This window comes from Pempheris klunzingeri, chromosome 2, assembly GCF_042242105.1.
Source record: "Pempheris klunzingeri isolate RE-2024b chromosome 2, fPemKlu1.hap1, whole genome shotgun sequence".
Classification (NCBI taxonomy): Eukaryota; Metazoa; Chordata; class Actinopteri; order Acropomatiformes; family Pempheridae; genus Pempheris; species Pempheris klunzingeri.
This window is the reverse complement of record NC_092013.1, coordinates 23,555,136-23,575,658: the sequence shown is the minus strand read 5'-3', so window position 1 is coordinate 23,575,658 and position 20,523 is coordinate 23,555,136. Positions and strand designations below refer to the sequence as shown.

Here is a 20,523-nt window from a genome sequence, read left to right as displayed (position 1 = left end):
AGTGTAGCAGCAGTAACTAGGTGGGCTGGGCTTTCTGAACAGCTCTAACTAGCTCTTCTCTTTCTTTTATTTAAAAGCTCTCAGCTGTTACATTCTGAAGTATAGTTTGGATGGAAACATGTCTTTGCTCCCCAGCAGTTGGTGCTGATAGGTCATCTGTGTCCTTCACAGAGGGAATCCAGAGGGACCGACGTGGAGACATAGTGACATTTTCCGGTAAAATCTACTCTGACCTTATCATTATAACAGCCATAACACTTCACACAGAGAGAGTCATCTCTCCTTCATCTGTTTTCACGTGTATTCCTACTTTATCTTACTTACTTACTACTTACTTACTTTATACTGTAATGCAACAAGAACATTTTTACCCGTCTGATTTTGTCTAAAGGGAAGAAAAAGGGCCAGAAAAAGATAGAGAAAAAGGAGAGAACATCTTGTAATAGAAATCATTGTAAAGAAGAGCAAAGTGAGTCATAGCGTATGGGCTGGAAAATGTCACCGCCTGTGTCTTTGTCAAAGTCCTGTTTTTCAAGTCAACATGAGTCTATTGTGTTCCCTCTTTAATTATAAACCAACAAAAGGGCAAAGCAATTAGATTGACAAGGCAAATTATTCAAGGGGCAAATGAAAATGACTTTAACATGAATGAATAGTTAAGAAAAACAGGGCAGTTGTGTAAACTACAGAGATATGTCTAAGACCAAGTAGCTGATGGACATGTTCAGCAGATATTCCCTGTGTTACCGTATGACTGATGACCACCTCAAAGTGACAAACTTACAACTTGATTCTACCAGGCACAGTCGCGTTGCTTTCCAACTGCAACCCCACTGCCAGAACTGATCTAGACTTCGCATCAGATGCACCGCAGCACGTTTTCAGAAGCATCCCAGAAGTGGCTCTCCACCACCATTTTTTCAATAATGGTGGTGGAGTTTGTATTAAATATTCATTCTGGACCGGTGAGTGATTGCACGTCTTCACCACATTTTATCACAAACCATCCAATAGTTGTTGAGATATTTCAGTCTCGACCAAAGTGACATTTCCATCCATAGAGCCATGCTAGAAGCATTGCTAGCGAGACATAAAATACCAAAAATGGGAATCTGGGAGACATAAAATACCAAAAATGGGAATCTGGGATGAACATTTATTGACATCCCACAGACCAAACAATTATCATATAAAAATCTCCAAATTAAATGGTAAAGAAAACAATCAATAGTGCAGCCCTAAACAATTAAATAGGATTTTTAAAAAATGCACACAAGGTAAAAGATCCTGAGCTAAAGATTCAGATCTTTTGCTCAGGAGTTGGTGGAGACCCAAAACAGAGCTAAAACAGGAAGGAATATTAGACTTACATTCAACAGGTGGACACTAACACCACTCCAAATAAATGATAATGCTGCTCTGTATGTAGACATAAGCAACTGCTGTTGTCACAACGCATTTGATATATGAACTTCATAACTTAAGGTGTTTTGCCATGTCATTTCAAGAATAACTTTGAGTTTAAATTTTAACTGTGACACATTACCGCACCAATAACTACTGTCAGTGCCATGGAAAATAATTTCTATCTTTGTCTTTTTGTGTAGAGAAGGAAAAAGGACAGAGTTTGTGTAGGAGTGTCTGGTTGTTTGTTTAGGTTTGATTAATATGTTAAAAGCTGGAGCCCCATTGACAGGCATTTGGCTACGTGACTGAAATGTATTTGTTGGGCTGGTTTTGTGTGTGTGTGTCAGCTTAGAGGTATTGAAGTTACCTTTTTTATGTGAACGTGTGTCTGATGTTAATCCTCTGTGACAGGAGATCAGCATGAAACACACATTGTGACAGTTCCTTGCACATTCACACACACATATACTGTAAAAGCACACACACACATCCATCTGAAATAAGGGACACATACAGAGGGATAGCAGAGAGTCTCTAATTAAGAAGATTATGAACAGTGAACTGTGGCTCTGATGAGGTGACTGATTGATAGAACTTTGGGACACTGATTAGTCACTGACCTGAGTCGATGCATGATAATAATGTCACATGGAGTTAGGCAGGTTGGACTGTAAACGCTGATGATTAACAACATAACAACATAACAACAACCTGTCTGTCATTGTAACAATGGATTGGAGCAATTGGAGCCTGTTATTCTGAATGGAAAATGCTCAGAGGCATCAAACAAAACACAGCAAACAAAAGGTTTGATTTATATCATCTTTGCAGTCACTGCATAGAGACAACGATGCCAAGTAACAAGTAAGAGGTGGTGACAAAGACATGCTGAGAAGGATAACTTATAAGCTCTGTAACAAGAGTGTTGTGCACAGGAGTAAGCTAAGTATTCTGCAGATATATCTGCAAAAGACAATGATATTATGTCAACACCAATGAGTTTTTCTCCTCTCTAACCTCATGAGACAGAAAAACACAGTCCTTAGAGAAGAAAAGGGAAACAGCACAACCGCACACAATACTGTATATGACGCATTCCATATGGTCATGTGAAAAACATAAAAACCTTTTTTTCTTTTTCAGTACATTTAAACTCTGGATTATATATAACTAAACAAATACAAATAAAAGAAATATACTTTTTTCGTGAGAAAAGGATGGCCCCACATTTGTTATCACTTAAAATGCCATAAATTAGGATCAAATGATCTGAACGTCATTATATACGATTTTGGAGGGCTCTGTCTTATTCAAACCTCAGACATTTACTTTGGTTTGCTCTTCATTGTTGAAGAGAGTGGTATAAAAAGATCTCCAAACAATTAGAAATCAGCCATTCCACTGTCGAGAAAATAATTTCCAAAAGGAGAACTTTTGCCAACATGGCCAGATCCAGCTGTCCCCACAGACCACGAACAGGCCGTAAGATGCTTTAAAAAGTCTCCAACAAACCTAAAATGTTGTCACAGGGCCTACAGGTGTTTCTTTGATGTTAAAGTAGATGCATCTACCATGGGAAAGAAACTGCATAAGTTTGAATTTCATGGGAAACCCGTGCTGTCAATGCAAGACTAAAGTTTACTATAGAACACTGAGACAAAGACCAACACTTCTCGAACAATATGCTTTTGATGGATGAATCCAAACTTGAATTATTTGGGCACAGTCATAGAGGGCATGCTTGCCAAAGATGGCATTTGAGCACAAGAACCTCATAACAAGATTGAGGCTGGTCATGGTTTGATAAGGTCAACCATTACAGAACCATTATGAATTCTTTACTGTATCAGAGGTTGCAGATGTGTACCAAGCATTACAGTGACCAAACATGACCCAAATTCCAGTCAATCCATCATGGAATGGCTCAGAAGAAAGAAATGGGGAGTTCTCCAACAGCTAAGTCAAAGCCTGCAATGTAATCCTAATGAGATGCTGTGTGGTTATTTGAAACGGGTTGTGCACACAAGAAACCCCTCAAACATCACACAGCTGCAAGAAATCTGCACGGAGGAGTGGGTAAAATCTTCTCCTAGTTGATGTCAGAGACCAGTAGACAGTTACAGGACATGTGTAATTGGGTTGACTTGAGCCAAAGGGGGCAATATCAGGTATTAAGGCATATGGTGTCCTAACCTTCCCCTCAGTAGGAATTGGCATCTTTGTGCATTTTTTTGTTAAATAAATGACAGTGTGATTGCTTTTGGTTTAAGTGCATTATCTTTATCTATAAATGTTAATTGAAAAAAAGATCAAATATCAACAAGCCCATATTATATATTTCAAAGGGTGTCCTACTTTTTCCACATGACTATATCAATGTTAACGTGCTGTGTGACATGAGACTGTATTTATACCATGAAAACATGTTCATGTATATGTACATGTATATGTACTGTAGGGGCATCTGTGAGAAGTTGCAGCAGGGCTGATAACGGCTCCCCCTTGAAAATAGGTAAACTGAAGAGGATTTAAATAAATTACACCTGCTTTGTGACTGAACTGAGTCCCAAACTCTGTGGTGTTTCTCTAACTGCATAACTAAAGGTTACACAAAGGTTATAAAGAATAATTATGCAAACAAGGTGTTTATACATGCAAGAAACAGAGTATCTGTAGCTGCAAAGACTGAAAACGGAGAGAGGGGGATCATCTGTATGTGCGTGCTGTGAAGTGTTCAGTTTGTGTGGACTCTATTAGATTAACAAGACAATAATAGAGGTTTCGACAGAGACACAGACAGGTGACATCCTCATTAATAAGATATCAAGTGAACAAATCCAAATGGACTACAGGGATTACACACAAATCTCACGCAGTCAGATGTGAGTTCATCATAACAAGGGGAGATGAAGACAATAAAGATGATGCCCTACCGATGGCGCTAGATGAAAAGCCAGAGAATCAATCAGTCAAGCTATTACAGTGCATCCTGTGGGGAACCACATTTGATGACAAGCATCCGATCCAGTGGTTGAGATATTTTACTAAAAAGTACACATGCAAACCTCATGGTGGCGCTAGAGGAAAAGTCAAAGAATCACCAGTCAGATAGAGTCATCCTCCGTACAAAATTTCATAACAGTCCATCCGACGCTTGTTGAGATATTTCAGTCTAAACCAACGTGGTGGGCCGACTAGTCAACGTTTCCATAGAGCCGTGCTGTTGTACAGCTAAACAGATAAGACCTAGAACATGTACAACATGAGAATAATCTCCGAGTATGACTGGCCTACTTGTAGACTGACAATGGAGGTAAGAATGATTACTAATACTTTATTCATGTCAATACTTATCTATAAACAAAGACCTACACTCGCATGTGAAAAAATGTGGTTTATACTATAAAGTAACTGACAAGTCTATAATCTGCTATCTATTGTGATCTGAAACAACAATGTTAATGTTTGCAGCAGAGAAGAGACACAGCCTCTAGTACATCTCATTGTGGCCAATCACAGTCCCTTCAGAATCCCTCTCATATTGCTCCTCTTGTGGCAACATAAGCCACATCTTAGAGAGAGAGAGAGAGAGAGAGAACGAGAAAGAAAGAAAGCAGAAAGGAGAGAACAGAGAGAGAGAGAGAGAGAGAGACGTGGAGATGAAAACAACAAAGTGTGAGCGTGAGAGCTTGAAACACAAATAGAAAGAAAGCGAATGGAGCAGTAAAAAGGGAAGAACAGGAGGAGGAGGGTCTGAGATGGGTGGAGGATGCTGAGGGGAGAGAGGGGGAGGAGGATTAAACCAGAGTGGAGGAGAGGAAGGGAGGAGGAGCTGGGAAAGCACCAGAAGAGGCAGCTGAGCTGAGAGCGAGTCCTGAGTAGTCAGGAGGCAGCACTGACTGCATTCACCTCAGCCTCCACTGCACTCACATCAGGAAACAACCAGCACAAACACGCATTCACACACACACACACACACAGAGACACATATACAGACTTCAGGATCCATCACTGACACCTGGAGAGGACTAACTCCAACTTTTCTTCCTGTATTTGTGTGTTGTTTCCTTGTTTTCCCGAGCCTTGGAGAAGATGAAGAGCTCACAGCTGCATGTTTCATGTTTGGGATTTCTCAGAAGGCGGAGCAAGATTTTTTCTTCTACATGAAGCCTTTTGAAAATCTCTCATCCTCCCACAGCCAAAAGAGAAAAAAAAGAGAATTGGCTCTGCAGAAATTAGCCGGAGGAAACATACACAGAGAGCAACAGAGCAGTGTAGCTGAAAGTGTGTGCGGAGTGTGAATTCTCTAAGTGACTGCCACCGCCACAGCCTGAAAGTGAAGTGAAGTGAAGTGGACAGGATACGGACTTCTTTGAAAATCTGATCTGCGACTCGGGGCGAGCTGTGGGCGGCAGACAGCTGGGGCCATGATTCACAAAACCCAACTTGGCGTGAAAACAAAGACATGCAACAGCTAAGACGCGGCTCCTCCATCATGATAGGAGCTACTGAGAGAAAATGAGCTCATGTGAGAAACTTGAAGCTCCGAGTCTGGCCTGTTTACTCCATTGGAGAATGAGTTCAACATCTGCTTGATGCTTGAAGGAAGAACCAAAAGGCACCACAAGACGACCCGGTGATAAAGTCATAAACAAAACCAGGATCTACCAATCAGAAAAGGACTTCTGCCTGAATTGGAGGTAAAAAAAGGTTCAGTTATGGGCTAAATGGATTGCCGAGAAGTGAGAGGAAGAGTCATGCTGAACGCTCTGCAAAGCTGGCTTTACGACGCTTTCTTTGGCTGGAATAAAACAGATGACAAAGGATAATATTTTAATACCACAGCGTACCTGCTCCTTTTTTTTTTCCACTTTTCTGAAGACCTGGATGAGTTTTAAAAAAAGCTAAATTCTTAACTGTGCAAATTCACATTGTTTGATCTATCATAACCTACATTATCTTTTAACATATTGCCAAAATTTCTCTTTTTCCATCTTGACTGCCCAGAGGCAAAAGCAAATAGAGTTGAATTTTGTTCCATCTGCTTACTTCCACCGCGCCAGACCCAAAAATTACAGAGCAGAAGGAGTTTGTTTGTTTACACTGGCACATCTGGGCCGGTACCTCACGAACTGTGCCTTTTTTGTTTTATGTAGCCACCTCTCTTTTTTCTTGTTTGCCCTCTCCAGATGGCTGCCATGTTGGCAGGTGGATGCAGATGCAATTGCCTCATTCAACATTTACCTGCTCACAAAAAATAAACTATCACACCGGAGCAGGAAGCTGGAAGCATAAATGAAACAGCGGGCATGCATTACACTGACATTTTGTCTGTGCCCTGTAGCTTTAACGCAACAAAGCAAATAAGGTTTCGGTCTTCGATGTGTCTACAAAATGATAAGCGGCTCAGAGTGAACTAATTAAACATTTATGATTGCTTATCGGCTTGTGGCAGGAACATAAGCAGAAGAGAAAAGACTTTACTTACATATGTTAAAGACACTGGAACAAGATAAAGATGACAAACAAGTGTGTTCAGTCTTACGTGTTAGTTTGTCAGGAGTCTATTTATGTGATGAGCAAGTTACGTCAAAATGAGATGAGTCACACGGCACAGAGGATGTAAACAATACGTTTAAAAAGCATTTACACCTGCTGTTTTTAAGTGGAGAAGTAAGACAGATTTCAGCTGGGTCATAAAGAGTAAAGTATAAACAGATCTCTGGGTGCCCGTTGCCCTCAGCGCACTGGTGACACCATGTTGTATGTTGCTGGTAACGGTGGTTTTCTGGAGGGTGTGGTGGCACCAGCAGTTACGGCAGCGTCACCGTCTTGGTGGTCTTTTTGCATGTTGTTAGTTTGTCTACAGTTCCCACAGCTGAGCCCAGCCCAAGCCACCATCTGCCTGTCTCCGGGCTCCTCCCAGGCGGGCAGATGCCTCTGTGCTTCGGACATCCTCAGCTGCACTGCCGTGGGTCTGCAGCAGGTCCCCAGAGAAATGCCCGTCTCTGCTGTCACTCTGGATCTCAGCCATAACCGGATTGTGCAGTTGGAGGGAGGGAGCTTTGAAGGGCTTTATCGATTGGAGACATTACGGTTAGCGCACAACCAGCTGACTACTATTCTCCCAAGGGCATTTCGAAACACCTCTGGAACTCTGCTCCGACACCTGGACCTGTCATCCAATCAGCTTCGTGTTTTGGAGGAGCACTATTTCCTAGATTTGCCTGGGCTGGAGGAACTTCTGCTGTTCAACAACCGTATTGTCCAAGTGGAGAGCAGAGCTCTGGCAGGACTGGGCAATCTCCGCAAGGCCTACCTCAGCCATAACCGTCTCACTCACTTCCCCTTCTTTTCTATCCAAGAGCTCAGCCATCCTCACCTGTCCATGCTGGATCTGTCATCAAACCGCCTGCCCAAACTCCCCCTTGAGGATATATCAAACTTACCAATTGCAGTCCAGAGAGGACTCTACCTTCACAACAACTCCTTGGAGTGTGAGTGTTCAATGTATGGACTGTTCCGGCACTGGGAACAGAGAGGCTTTGCCTCAATAAAAGACTTCAGACAGGAACACACCTGTCTGGTCTACGGGATTCAGAGAGGTACTGTGCGCTTCTTCCAGCATGGACGCTACTTTGAGAAATGCAACCTGACTGTGATGAGCGGGCTGCTGAGAGAGCAGGAGAGCAGTGTTTCAGTGAAGACGGGAAAGGCGGTGCTGCTGCACTGTCTGACCACTCTCACTGGACGGCATGTGACCTTTCTCTGGGTGTCACCAAATCAGGAGTATGTGGCACCACCAGGAAACAACGGATCATTAAAGATGTTCACCAACGGTAGCCTGGAGATCGTGGCAGCACGTGCAGAGGATTCTGGTATCTACTGGTGTATGGCTCTCAACCAGCAGCAGCAGCGCAACGAAACCTGGGAGGTTAACGTGACTGTGGAGCTGCAACATGACAACGACCCTCATGAATCTTTCAACACTGGATTCACCACCCTGCTGGGCTGTGTGGTGAGCCTGGTGCTGGTCCTTATGTACCTCTACCTGACACCTTGCCGCTGCCCTCCCTGTCCTAAGGCCTCGACCCCGGCCACGGCCACCCCGAGCAAAGGACACGAGGCCGGGGCAGGGAGTGCCCAATCTTCCATCCTCACCCCCACCCCGCCAGCGACCACTGAGGGCCCAGGCCGCAAGGTCAGTACCAACAAGCATGTGGTCTTTCTGGAGCCAATCAAAGAGCAGCAGAATGGCAGACTCAGGGCGGGACCGGGAGCTGGGGCGGTGCAAGGACATTTGGGGCCAGGTTTACTGCTAGGGGCAGAGCAGCACTCAAAGCTCCACAACCAGTCGCAGCAGAGGGCAGGGGAGACAGACTCCATCATGTCCGTGTTCTCAGACACTCCCATCATGTTGCCATAGCAACGGGACTAACAGAGAGAAACACAGACGGGCACTATCACCTCTCACTCACTTCCTTCCTCCTCTGTTTCTCTGGTTAACTCCTCACCACCTCCCACTGCACCCAGCACTAGACCTGAGCAACCCAGTGATACTGACAAACAGCTTTTAAAATGTATCTTTTCTTTGCAAGGCTCTGAGGCTTAATAAAACAAATCAAGTGCAATTTTAAGAGATTCAGTATTGTTGAATACCAAATTTACATATATTATTGTTTGCCCAGGTCTGCCCACTAAGCCCAACAGCCATGAACCAATGCACTGTGATGGGATGGGCTCAAACAGACTAACAGTGAAGGGACGGTTCTTACGGAGACGACACAAGAAAGAGAAAACAGAGACGTAGGGAGGGCAGTGCAAGTACAGACCTGTCAGAATTAAAACAGACCAAAAATAGCAAGAACTCTGGGAGAAGCTTTGAAAACTGCCTCAAAGTCTGAGCCAGGAAACTGTGTTTGAGATGAAGTTAAAAGACAACGAGGGCAGAAACACATCTAAAAGGAAGTGCGGGATGTGTTCCTGCGACCACGATGAGCATGGACTTCTACTGAAAGTGCACAGGGCTGTCCCTTTAAGCACGGCTTGTACCTTTAATAAACATTTGCTACAGATGCCTTCTTGTCTCGCACAGAGATATAGAGAGAGAATAATCTTTTTGTAGAGCTTTTTAGCATTTCCTTTCCCAGAGCCGATGTGTCAGTTGTTTAGAGCTAAACCAATGTGCATAGTGTAGCTCTATGTGAAATGTTTTAGAGTAGACAAACTGTTTTAAAGGATAAAGTTTGATTCTGAACCCATGTCCCCCTCCTTCCTCCTCCTCTTCTTCCTCCTCCTCCTCCTACTCTCCCCTGGAGCTTGATTACTGTCATCATCAGTCAGCACAGAATCAGGAAAACAAAGGGAAGTAAATGAATAAACCTCTGAAACATCAGTTGAAATCATTTATACTAGAGAAAAGGTATCATTGTTTGGTGAGTTCATTTGAAGACAGTGGAACTTTTTAAAAGGTTTATGAATGGGCTTTTTTGTTCACCATGTCTCAGACGTTAAATGTGAAAATAGGCGATAAAAAGAGCCTTGTGCGGTGAATATACAGCGGGACTGACAGAACAATCAGGGCAGACGTGGTTTTTGTTTTAATTGTCTTCACTGTATTCACTGCATCTCCCCCTCCTTGCACTGCCTCTCTCTCCTTCCTGTCTCTTGTCCACTCTTAATCTGTGTGTTAATAAACCTCTGTATCTGCACCGTACAGGTGAATGTCTGCCTTGTTATTGTTACCGAGACACTTATGTTGGTGCACGAAAATGGAAAGTCAAGTGTGTGTGTGTGTGTGTGTGCATGTTTTCCCACCAGTGTTTGCCTGTTCAGCCTTGACCAGGCGAATGAACTCAATTATCATCTGCACAAGTCAAAGCTTGTAGTGACAATTTTCCACACATTCCTCAAAGTCTGAATAATCACAACACATTCCTCGAGATATTCAAATATGACTCCGTTTCTTGCCAAGCTACAAGCGACAGCTATGGCTGACATGACAGCTGGAAGATCCAGGGAAGACTTTACTTAGTCGTCAAAGGCGAATAACAGTTTTGTCAATTTTTTTTTTGTCAATGTCAATTCTCAAATGTTATTGCATCCCCTCCACAAACTGGAGTGAAATAATATGTAAATTGGCTTATAATGACACCAAACTGGAGAAACATCAGAACATCAGACAAAACAGTGGTTGTAAACAAAATAAATATAATCTATAATTGAAGAATGGAACAAATAGGGGGGCTAGCACATTATTGATCATGACCAATGACACATTTTAAACATGGCTCAGAAGGTTCACTCCTCTCTGTACTACAGTCATCTTGGATCTGCTCTACTACGACCACAGTTTGACAGACATGGACTCAGGTCTTAAAGGGTCAGTTCACCCAAATCGCCAACAGTGAGAGTTGTGTTCTGTCTCAAATAGTCTGTGTGTTACTAAAACTGATTCACAGAGGTCACTGTCAACAAAGACCGTAAGATTATCCCCTGGGAAAGTCATGCAGCTATTTTACATCAGTTTACATTATTAATTTTTTGATTTTAGGCACATTAAAAATTCTTAGAAATACAGCATAATCTGAATCTCATGTTAAGTATGACCCCAAACTGGATTTTCCTTAAAATATTGCTAAATATAAAACTTTCACAAACTCCTATCACTTATCATCAGTGAAGGAAAATGATTAAGAACATCTGCCTCAGTACTGTACTGAAGGACATTTTGAAGTGTACTTTACTTGTTTTCAATTGATGCTACTTTTCACTTGTACTCCACTAGTGATTCAAAGAGAAGTACAAACCCCACTACATTTACCTGACCCCATAATGTTTACATGCAAAACATATAATTATCTCATAAAATACGATTAGACCTGCTCAGGTTGGAGTTAAGAAAACCTATTCTGGGATTTACATGAGGCTACTAAACTTCAAGGCTCAAGATTCAACTTTATTGTCATTATACAAAGAGATTTGCACAATCAAATGCAGATTCTAAACTAATATTGTAATAGTTTATTTTTGCACAGTAGTTTTATCCAGTTTTTACGCAACAAAATATAAGTATATAAAGTATATAAGTAGTATATATATATATAGCACTAAAGGAGGAAATAAAACAATTAGACCAAATTAGATTTACAAGAAAGATATACAGTTATGTAAATGATTAAATGCTATACATATATATAAATATATAACTGATAAAAAAAATGCTATACATAGCATAAATACACTGTTGCCCATAAAGTTGGAATGATTGTTCAATACCCCCAATTTTGTTAAAGCCTGAATACACAGTTTGCAAAGGTTAATTGTGGTTTAAGTTTCACTGTGATATGTTTGGAAGAGTTTGATCAATAAAGTTGAGAAGATATACACTTTATTTATCAAGAATAAATCACATTGTCACAGTCATTTCATGAGAAGAGGTAAAAAATATTTTATTCCAACTTTATGGGCAACAGTGTATGTACAATATGTAAAATATTGATGAAATAAATTATAGTGGATAATCCACCTGCACACCTACTTTAACTATGTGACGTGTTTGCAGTAATGTTTATCTTTAACACTCTTAAAGGGGGATTCTGCATCCTTTTACAATTGATACTTTTGTACTTTTACTAAAGCAAACGTAGTAAAGTAAACGTAGCCTAAATTGTTCTTTCACCACTAATCATCGTGCGCAGTGTGTAAAGTAGGAGTGAGAGCTCCATGATAATGACTGAGCCAGAGGTGAGTATGAGAGGACCTCAGCTGGAAATACTTTTTATATCTCTGCTCGTTCCGATACAGGAGGTGAGCTGGGAAAAGAAAGAGGCATGAAAGAAAGGACAGGAACAGTGGATTTGAAAAAGAAAAAGACGTGAGATGGAGGAAAGAGAGTAAAAATTGTGTGTAAATGAGAATATAATGTAAGACTATTATCTTTTTAAAAAACGCTGCAGCAGATGAGACTGTGACTTTGCAGCCATTATGGCACAGTAGATCATTTTCTGATATCTAAAATACTGAATGAATAAAATCTGTTTAGTCACTAACATCAACACCTCCCTGATTGGTAATATTACTGCCAGTATAACACCGTCACCACCCTCACCGTCATTACCATCACATATCCGCACTGTCAGGACCGTCAGTGGACAACGAGGCAACTGTTAGGCCTAATATCTCCATGTGTCTCATTGAAAATCACATTTTTGTTCATATTGTGTGACAACAGAGAACTACTTATGTGCTGTAACAGCAAATGAGAAGATCATTAAGTTAATCATAAAGCTACGATGTGCCTCATTTAAAGCCCCATTCAAAGCCGTTTACATCATGAGCTGCACGTGTACGGTAGGCCGAGTGGTCCTGTCCTACAATCAGCGTGTATGTATATGAGAGATAACTATACATTACCGAACTCTACTTCTGGTTGTTGAACAGTAGAGTCATGCAAGAACCACTCATACCAACAGAGTCATTGACTGGTTTGAAAGTGTCATTTAAGGGTGTATAAACAGCATCGACAGCAGTATAATAAACAGCACAGGAGAAAAAGAGGTAGAAAAAGGTGGAGCTGAGAAAGCGAAAAGCCGTAAAGCCGAAAAGACAGATATGTTCTCCAGCAGCAGACGAAGGTCAGTGCTCAAATCTCAAATTCACTTCATCACAAGATGTTGACAACACAAGACAAGTGTTGATGATGTTGATGTTCAACCTTTTATTAAGTTCTGATAACTAACAACAAAAATCCAAACACTGCATCAACTCATGCTGCTCAGTTTCTCAGTCTCATACCATAATGTACAACTCAACACTCACCTCGAAAACAAACTTAGAAAATGTAATCTACAAATGTGTTCAATTTAGTGACATTCTGCGTGTGTGTGTGTGTGTGTGCAATGCATTATTTATCATGAAGGGTCAATACTGTCACGCTCAGGAGTGGGAGGTCAGAGACAAGCTGCCACCACATAAACTTCTGCTAATTAAAGTGTGTATGTGTGTGTGTGTGTATTTTATGCATGTGGTGCAGAAGCGCAACAATTGTGATTGAAATCCACTCACTTTAATTGTGATTTTGCTCTCGGCCGTATCTGGATGATGTAATGGCAGCACGCTAGCTGTCACTGTGCTTGTTTTCTCAGTAAGAGAACAGAACAGAGGCTTTCTGAGAACACAATGAAAACGGGCTCATTGGACTTTTTTTTTTTTTTTTCTGGGAATGGGACATCTGAGCAGAACAAATTTGCATGCGAGCGCGAAGCACCACTGGGAAAAGACAGAAAGTACAAGAAACAAGAAGTCATTCAACCCCTGTTACGTTCGAAGGAAACATCAAAACAATCGTCAACGTACCACACACAAGTAGAAAGAAACAGTCGCACAAATTCATCGTTCATCGTGCTCATTAGCTCGATAAGATCACTTTGTTTTAAGTTTTTAGGGCCCCAACCAAATAAAATACCTTCAAAGCTTTGTGTAACTCAAAAACATTGAATCTGCACATTCTTAATTTAGTTTCTTTGGTTTGATTCTGTGTTAAAATGATTGATTCTGTCCAAATAAACACACAAATAAGAGAAAGAACAAAATCAAAACAAAAGACAGAAATTCAACATGAAACATGGACACACAGAAACACAAAACAACACAATACACACTGAAGGGGAAAAAAATGAACCACTAAAGGTGAGCCCGCAGTGTAATCCACACCACGCGGATTAAATGGAGCCTAGTGGGTATGTATGAGTGTGTGTGTGTGTGTGTGTGTGTGTGTGTGCGTGGGTGGGTTCTGGGGAGAGGATTTGGTAGAAATTCTAATTCGACACTGTAATGGTGTGAGACTGAGTGCGGTCCTGGTTAATTCTGTACGTGTTTATAAGCTGCTGCATTCTTGTCTGATGGTGGAAGCAAAAAAACAGATGAGGGGATAAAGATAAAACAGCAAAACAACAGATAAAACTCAGTCAATTCAGCAACATTTCTTCAAACCACCGGCTTTGCAGAGGACGTAACAGTATTGGACTTAAAATTACTTCAGATACAGCGAGGGGGTTCATCTCTCGGCGATCACACATACACACTCCCTCCTTTATCGTCATGAAGGCTCACTGAGTGTAATTCTCATAGTATTTTAGCTCTGCGAGTAGATTCTCAGTGTGAGACTTTGAGAGGAGCTGGAGGTTCAGAGGACTCCTGAGTCACTGAGAGCTGCTTCCAGGCAGTCGGCTGTTGCAAGTGATGATCCTCAAGATGTTAGTGTTAGCTAACTGAGCAATAACGGCCGTGTAAAGCATATCTTAAAGGTTGGACGAGATATTGAGTAAAAATCCAATCAGCTCACCAACAAATCAAACTAATCTAATAAGACTGGAGGTGATGGTTTGCACAGCTTTGCCCTGCTATGACCTAGGAGGAAATTCAGTTTCCGTCTGTCAGGATTATAAGTCAGAGCCTAGTTTTACTCATTTATTTAGTGTACAACAACAGCAACTGCAAGTGAATTAAATAAATGAGAATTTCATGGTGATGATTGGATTACCTCGTAAACTGCACTCACTGAAAGATCATTATAGGAAGCGCTTAGTGATTTTATGTGTTTGAATTCAAGAAAGACAGAAAGAAATGCCCTTTTCTTGGAAGTAATCTCAAAGATATCTCACAGAATAAATTTACCAGACATTGAATCTGACCGTTTACATCATTACAGAAATGAATGTGTGTGATATCATGTAAGAATGTCAAATAAAACACTGAAGCTGGAGCCTATTACAAAAAAAAAAACACACTATACAACAGTATAGCACGCACAGTGCAAATACAGCCCCCTAGACACGCATACACATGCATGGCTCATTAATCTCCCCTCCATACAGGCCCTGTTCATTTCTAATGTTGCCTTCATGCCATTATTCAAATCAGCACGGTATCACTGAACGTCACAAGAGATCCTATGCAGCCATAAATTACCGCTGAAAATCGGTAATTATGCACATCCTATATGGTGGTTTAGACAACGAGGAATAGGCCATTATGCTGAAGTAACAGCCCACACAGTAACGGTGCCGATGGAAAGAGAGGGAGGGATTTTAAAAAGGGAGATATAAAGGGAGGCGGATTGCGCATTGCTGCAGGGAAGTTTTCACACATCAGTCAAATGATTTATTCCATAGAAATAACACACCAATCTGGTGAAGACTCCCCTAACTCAGAGGTTTTCAAAGGCAAAGTTACTGTGTGAGGTGACATGAACAGGTGGCGCGCGTTTATTTTAAAAGCAACGTACAACCAAACATCCACTTAGCTGATTCTCAAGCAAGTTTTTCAGTAAGGAGTGTTTTTTTTTTTCTGTGATTTCTGTCTGCACGTCCATAAGCACACTGCAAACAGGAAGTGGCTAATTCAGCACACTTGTAACTGTGCAAATACGACAAAGCGTTAACAAATGTAGGATAACAAAACAGGGCTCAAGTTGTAGCTCACAGCGTAACTCTCTGACTCCATGGCAACATCTTATTTCCTGCTTACGCCTCACAAAGCATTATGGGAACTGTAATAACGACCTCCACTACTTGGAGCACGATAAGGTTTCTTGTGTTCCATGTAACCATCATATCCAAAACCAGATGAAAACCAGGATAAGGACACACACCCTGAGTGAACTGTATCACTGTATCAAATGCAGCTTTTTAATAATACCAGACTAAAGGTTCACCTATAGTTTGCCAAAGCATTATTGCATATGTTATTTAGCCAGCTATACACTGTATAACTTCTTTTATAACAATGTTCACCCGTATCGCACCTGTAAAGTAACTGTAAATACAGTAAAAAGCTGGAGGACTGGCTTCTCATCACTGCCTGAGCTGAAAGGGTTAATGCCAGGGGGAAGTAAAGGGATATTCTCACCGTAATGCACTTGTGTGAAATGGAGGGCAGGGGATCCATTAAATATTCAAGAGGTCTTCCCTTATGCTGAGCTTCCAGCTACCAAGTCAACATTTTGTTAAAACTTGTCCAGTGATTGTACAGGACACAACTCTGTCATTTGTTCCCCGTTTATGAAACAGCTAATTACCTGCGCACATAAACTGACCGACTGGTGTAAACACATTAGGCTCCATCTGAAGATTGTTTCCCCTCAATGGATTGACATCATTCAAATGAATCAGAGGCTGCACTTTTTCCACACAGAGCAGAAGTCGGTCTGAAGGCAGCTGGTCTCCAGTTTAGATCTCATACAAAGTCATTTAAGCAGCAAGAATCCACGATCACTGCAAGTACTGTGAGCACTGCTGCACCTAGTTCTGAATATATTTGTCCTCTTCTTGTTAGCAGTCCCACAAATCTCTCATTTTTGAGTTTTTCTTGTTAAGCCAAATACAAAGAACAAACCGGCTCTTTTTCTTGTTGTGAGGAGTTCGCCATCTTGTTTTCTAGCGTGCATCTGTGGAACATGTCTATGTGTGCATGCGCCCGACTGCAGTACGTATTGAAATGCATGTGGGTCCGCAAACCTGCAGCCTTCCATATCTGCACTGAAGTATGATCAAGGCTTTACTCTGCACACATATTTCACACGCCAACAGACATGCAGACGCCCACTCAGTCCCACTCAAAATGTCTGAGATTCAAAGTGAGCCGTGCACTGAGTGGCCCTCTGCATGAGCTCATGTTAGACAGCACCAGCCGGCTGATGTGAGGCGGACCAGAAAAGAGTTACTGCTGCTTTTGTAGTCCACTTCTACATTCACCGAGAGACTGAAAAGAACCCGAGACATATATGCACATACATTAAAAGGTTGATTATATTTGTGTCGGGAATGTTTGAACTCTAGACTGGTGTTTGGGTTTTCCTTACAAATCCCAGATAAACAGCCAACACTGGACACACTGCTTACAGGATAAGATAAATACTTCTTTGACTGCTAGTTTATTCGAGTGTGAAGAAGACCCACGTCAGGAAAACTGACAAAGAGGAGTCTGAACAAGTGAAAAGGAACAATAACAGAAAGAAAATACAAGCGAGTGTTTATGCTGAATGGCAGTAAACAGTTATTGTTGGCCCCGTCTTAAATAAAGTCACTGTCAGGCTGCAACAGCTCGGGGGAGACAGAAGGGAACAAACAGGTCTACACACAAAGTGGATAAAAAGCAAGAAGGACAGCTGCTGCCCTTTCAAAGTGGGTACTGCATCATAGCTTGGTGTACGTTGTACTCCAGTTTCTTGTTGATTCTACCTCCAGACAAGGAAGAATCTAGATATGGGTCAAATGAATTTTGAATACTTAATACTTTAAAATATGAGTCAAGTTAAATAATCTCATCTCAAAGGCTATGTGCTCTCTGTTCTTTTCTTCTTCTGCTATCCTACCAGCACAACGGTCTGTAGAAACTAAGCTTAAGTCTACCATATGTAGACTATTTCTAGCCCTTTCTTGATAAATACTGACTGCAGATGCACTGTATCTATGTGCAGCATGAAATCCATGTTGATGGAATTAACTTAATTAATTTTTTAAAGGAACATCAATATATCAGATATATTTGCAATGTTGTTCTTGAAAATACTGCAATGTCTTGGTTGAGGATCTACCTCAGTATTAGGATTCAAGCTGTACCAGTTGACGCTCAAAGGCAGGGTTTCTTAAGGATCCATGAAGGCGTACCTCAGGGGTCTGTTTTGGAGCAACTGTTGGTCTCACTATACATCAATAACATCTGTTCCTCTGTAAAACGTAATAAACATAAATTTTATGCAGATGATACAGTTTTGTATGGGAAACTTTGGCAGCTGATTTTGGTGTTGCACTCTTAACGTCGCCTGCTTTACTAAAGTGCCACACATCAAATGAACATCAAATTTAGTGTGACAGTGGAAGCAGAGGCGTTGGTGTTGATCACAGTGAACAGGTGACGGATGTCTGTGCTTATAAAAAAGCTCAAACGAAAGACACAGAAACTGTTTTGCTCATACAGACAGGAAGTCTTGTTTTTGAAGTTTTGATTTAGTACAAGTGAGTAGCGATTTAAATGAGTCTGTAAAGCATGAACACCACAGGAGATATTGTTTTAAATGACTGAACCATAAACTCTTCCAGCCTCCATTAAGAAGGGATCCCCATCTGATGCTCCCGTTTCCCTTTGCTCTTTCATTCTCTCTGCTAAAACATATCACATCATTTATTCATGAAAACCACACTAAATAAAAGCAACGTAGAAGAAATGCTATCTCTCTGTGGCTCCATCTTTCTCTCACAACAGAACTACTCAAAAACTACGACTGTGTCATATCTGTCACTTCGTTTATCCATGATATCAGTGTTTTCATACTACCGCTGTAGCCTTTAATCACCACACTCTCCAGGTAAATTTTGTTTTTGAGCAATACATTTAAAGAATATAAGTTATTATAATTATAACAAAACAATGCCTTCACCTAAAACTGCAGTGCTAAGACTTTGTTTTGTTGCTATTCCGCAAATAGTCAGGTAAGATCAAAATAGTAAATATAGCAAATGATGCAGCACGGCTGGACGCCATAATTAAAATGAGACTTGTATCATGTCTGATACAAACTCTTACACATTTTGCAAGGGTGAGAAGTTACCACAGTTTTTAAAATAATGCGTTTAATGCCTGTGTGTTCAGATTTAACTGAGTTATGACTCAGTGAATGGGTGCAATTTGTAGCAATCACTCTGTGCGTGTTCTTAAGTATCTTAATCTTATCTTAATATCTCACACTGCTGACTGGATTGGTGCATGGTCAAATCAGCAGACAATATCAGCAGTTGCAATAGCTAACTTCCTGTTGTGGATAGAGTACCTCCACACACTCGTCCCTTTAACCTCCTGCAGTATCATTAACCCCCTGCAGCTCCCCCTGGGGAGGCGCCACACAGTTATGAAATCTGTGATAAGTGGATCGGCAGAAAATTAATTTGCAACTATTTTGATAAGCAATGAAATATTTTAGGTTGTGCAGTTTTAGGCAAAATGCCAAACATCTGCTGGTTCAAGTTTCGAAAATGCGATGATTTGCTGTGCTTTGTTTTGATATGTGATCTAAATAAACTGTACATCTTTGTGTTTTGAAGTGATGGTGGAGTGAAACAAGTCATTCAAATTCATCACCTTGGGATGTGGGTCATTGTGACAGGCCTTTTTCACAACTTTCTTATATTTTAGACATGAAACAATTAACAGAGGAAATAATCAGCAGATGTATTCAGTTGCAGCCTTGTATACATCTACAGACTATGCATATTTCAGTTTAGGAAATGTTTAGTGTTGCTCATTGTAAAAAAAAAAATATTATTTTTGCCTTTTACATATCAAATATACCAGGAGTAACAAGTGTTAAATCAAGCCCTGTGATTCCTACATCCTGCAGGTTGTTACAACCACACAATAAATCTAATAAATGTCAAATCGCTAAATAAATGAATCACGTTAAGTAGCGTTAATAACAGTCGATGTGATCAGACCCCAGTGTCCATTTATTTAGCAAGTTAGCTGGGTTTTCTGGCTCCATCTGTGCTGTGCGCTGCAGAGCCAAGTGACTGTTGTGCCAAAATCTCATCAACGGCTCATTCTATCCACAGATGCCACTGATGACGTGCATTACATACAGGAGCAGTGCTGTCAGCTAGTTAAGGGTGGGGCGGCAGGCTTTTAAGTGGTTATAATAGCTCATATATTATAATGTGTCTATGATACCAATGTAAGAAATGACAATGTGAAAGGTGTCTCTGGTAGTGACAAAGCTACAGAGAATCATCAGCTGAATCTGCAGTTCCCCTCGGCTGTACGGAGCAGCAAACACGCTGAATCGGCAGATATTTTTATAATGGAAGTCATTTTTCAAACAAAAATACCAGCCTCTTAAATGTGAGATAGTGCTATTCATTGTGTTTGAACTATCTTTGATTTTTAGACTGTTAATTAGACTTCGTATGACCTCATGTTGGACTCTATTTTACATCACAGTTGCATTTTAACTTCTATAGTGAGTTTACCTCAACCGAAATAACATGTCACTCATTTGCTTCCCTTTTTTCCTAAATCTCTCTCTCATCTGTCTACCCCTCCTCCCCATTTTGCTCTGTCTTC

General features: G+C 41.0%; 2 protein-coding genes across 2 annotated transcripts in view; one reads left to right on the top strand and one right to left on the bottom strand.

Annotated features, from left to right (window-relative positions):
• Positions 1-20,523, bottom strand: part of LOC139213051 (E3 ubiquitin-protein ligase RNF123) — a 148,136-nt gene that overhangs the window by 48,751 nt on the left and 78,862 nt on the right. The window lies entirely within an intron of this gene.
• amigo3 (adhesion molecule with Ig-like domain 3) lies at positions 7,164-8,877 on the top strand. Its single transcript, XM_070850036.1, has one exon. It carries the CDS (start codon positions 7,166-7,168, stop codon positions 8,831-8,833), a length of 1,668 nt encoding a protein of 555 aa, XP_070706137.1. The 5' UTR covers positions 7,164-7,165; the 3' UTR covers positions 8,834-8,877.

What these genes read in the sequence shown, in the direction of transcription:
- amigo3 (XM_070850036.1), top strand. Translation starts at nt 7,166, where the DNA reads ATGTTGTATGTTGCTGGTAACGGTGGTTTTCTGGAGGGTGTGGTGGCA.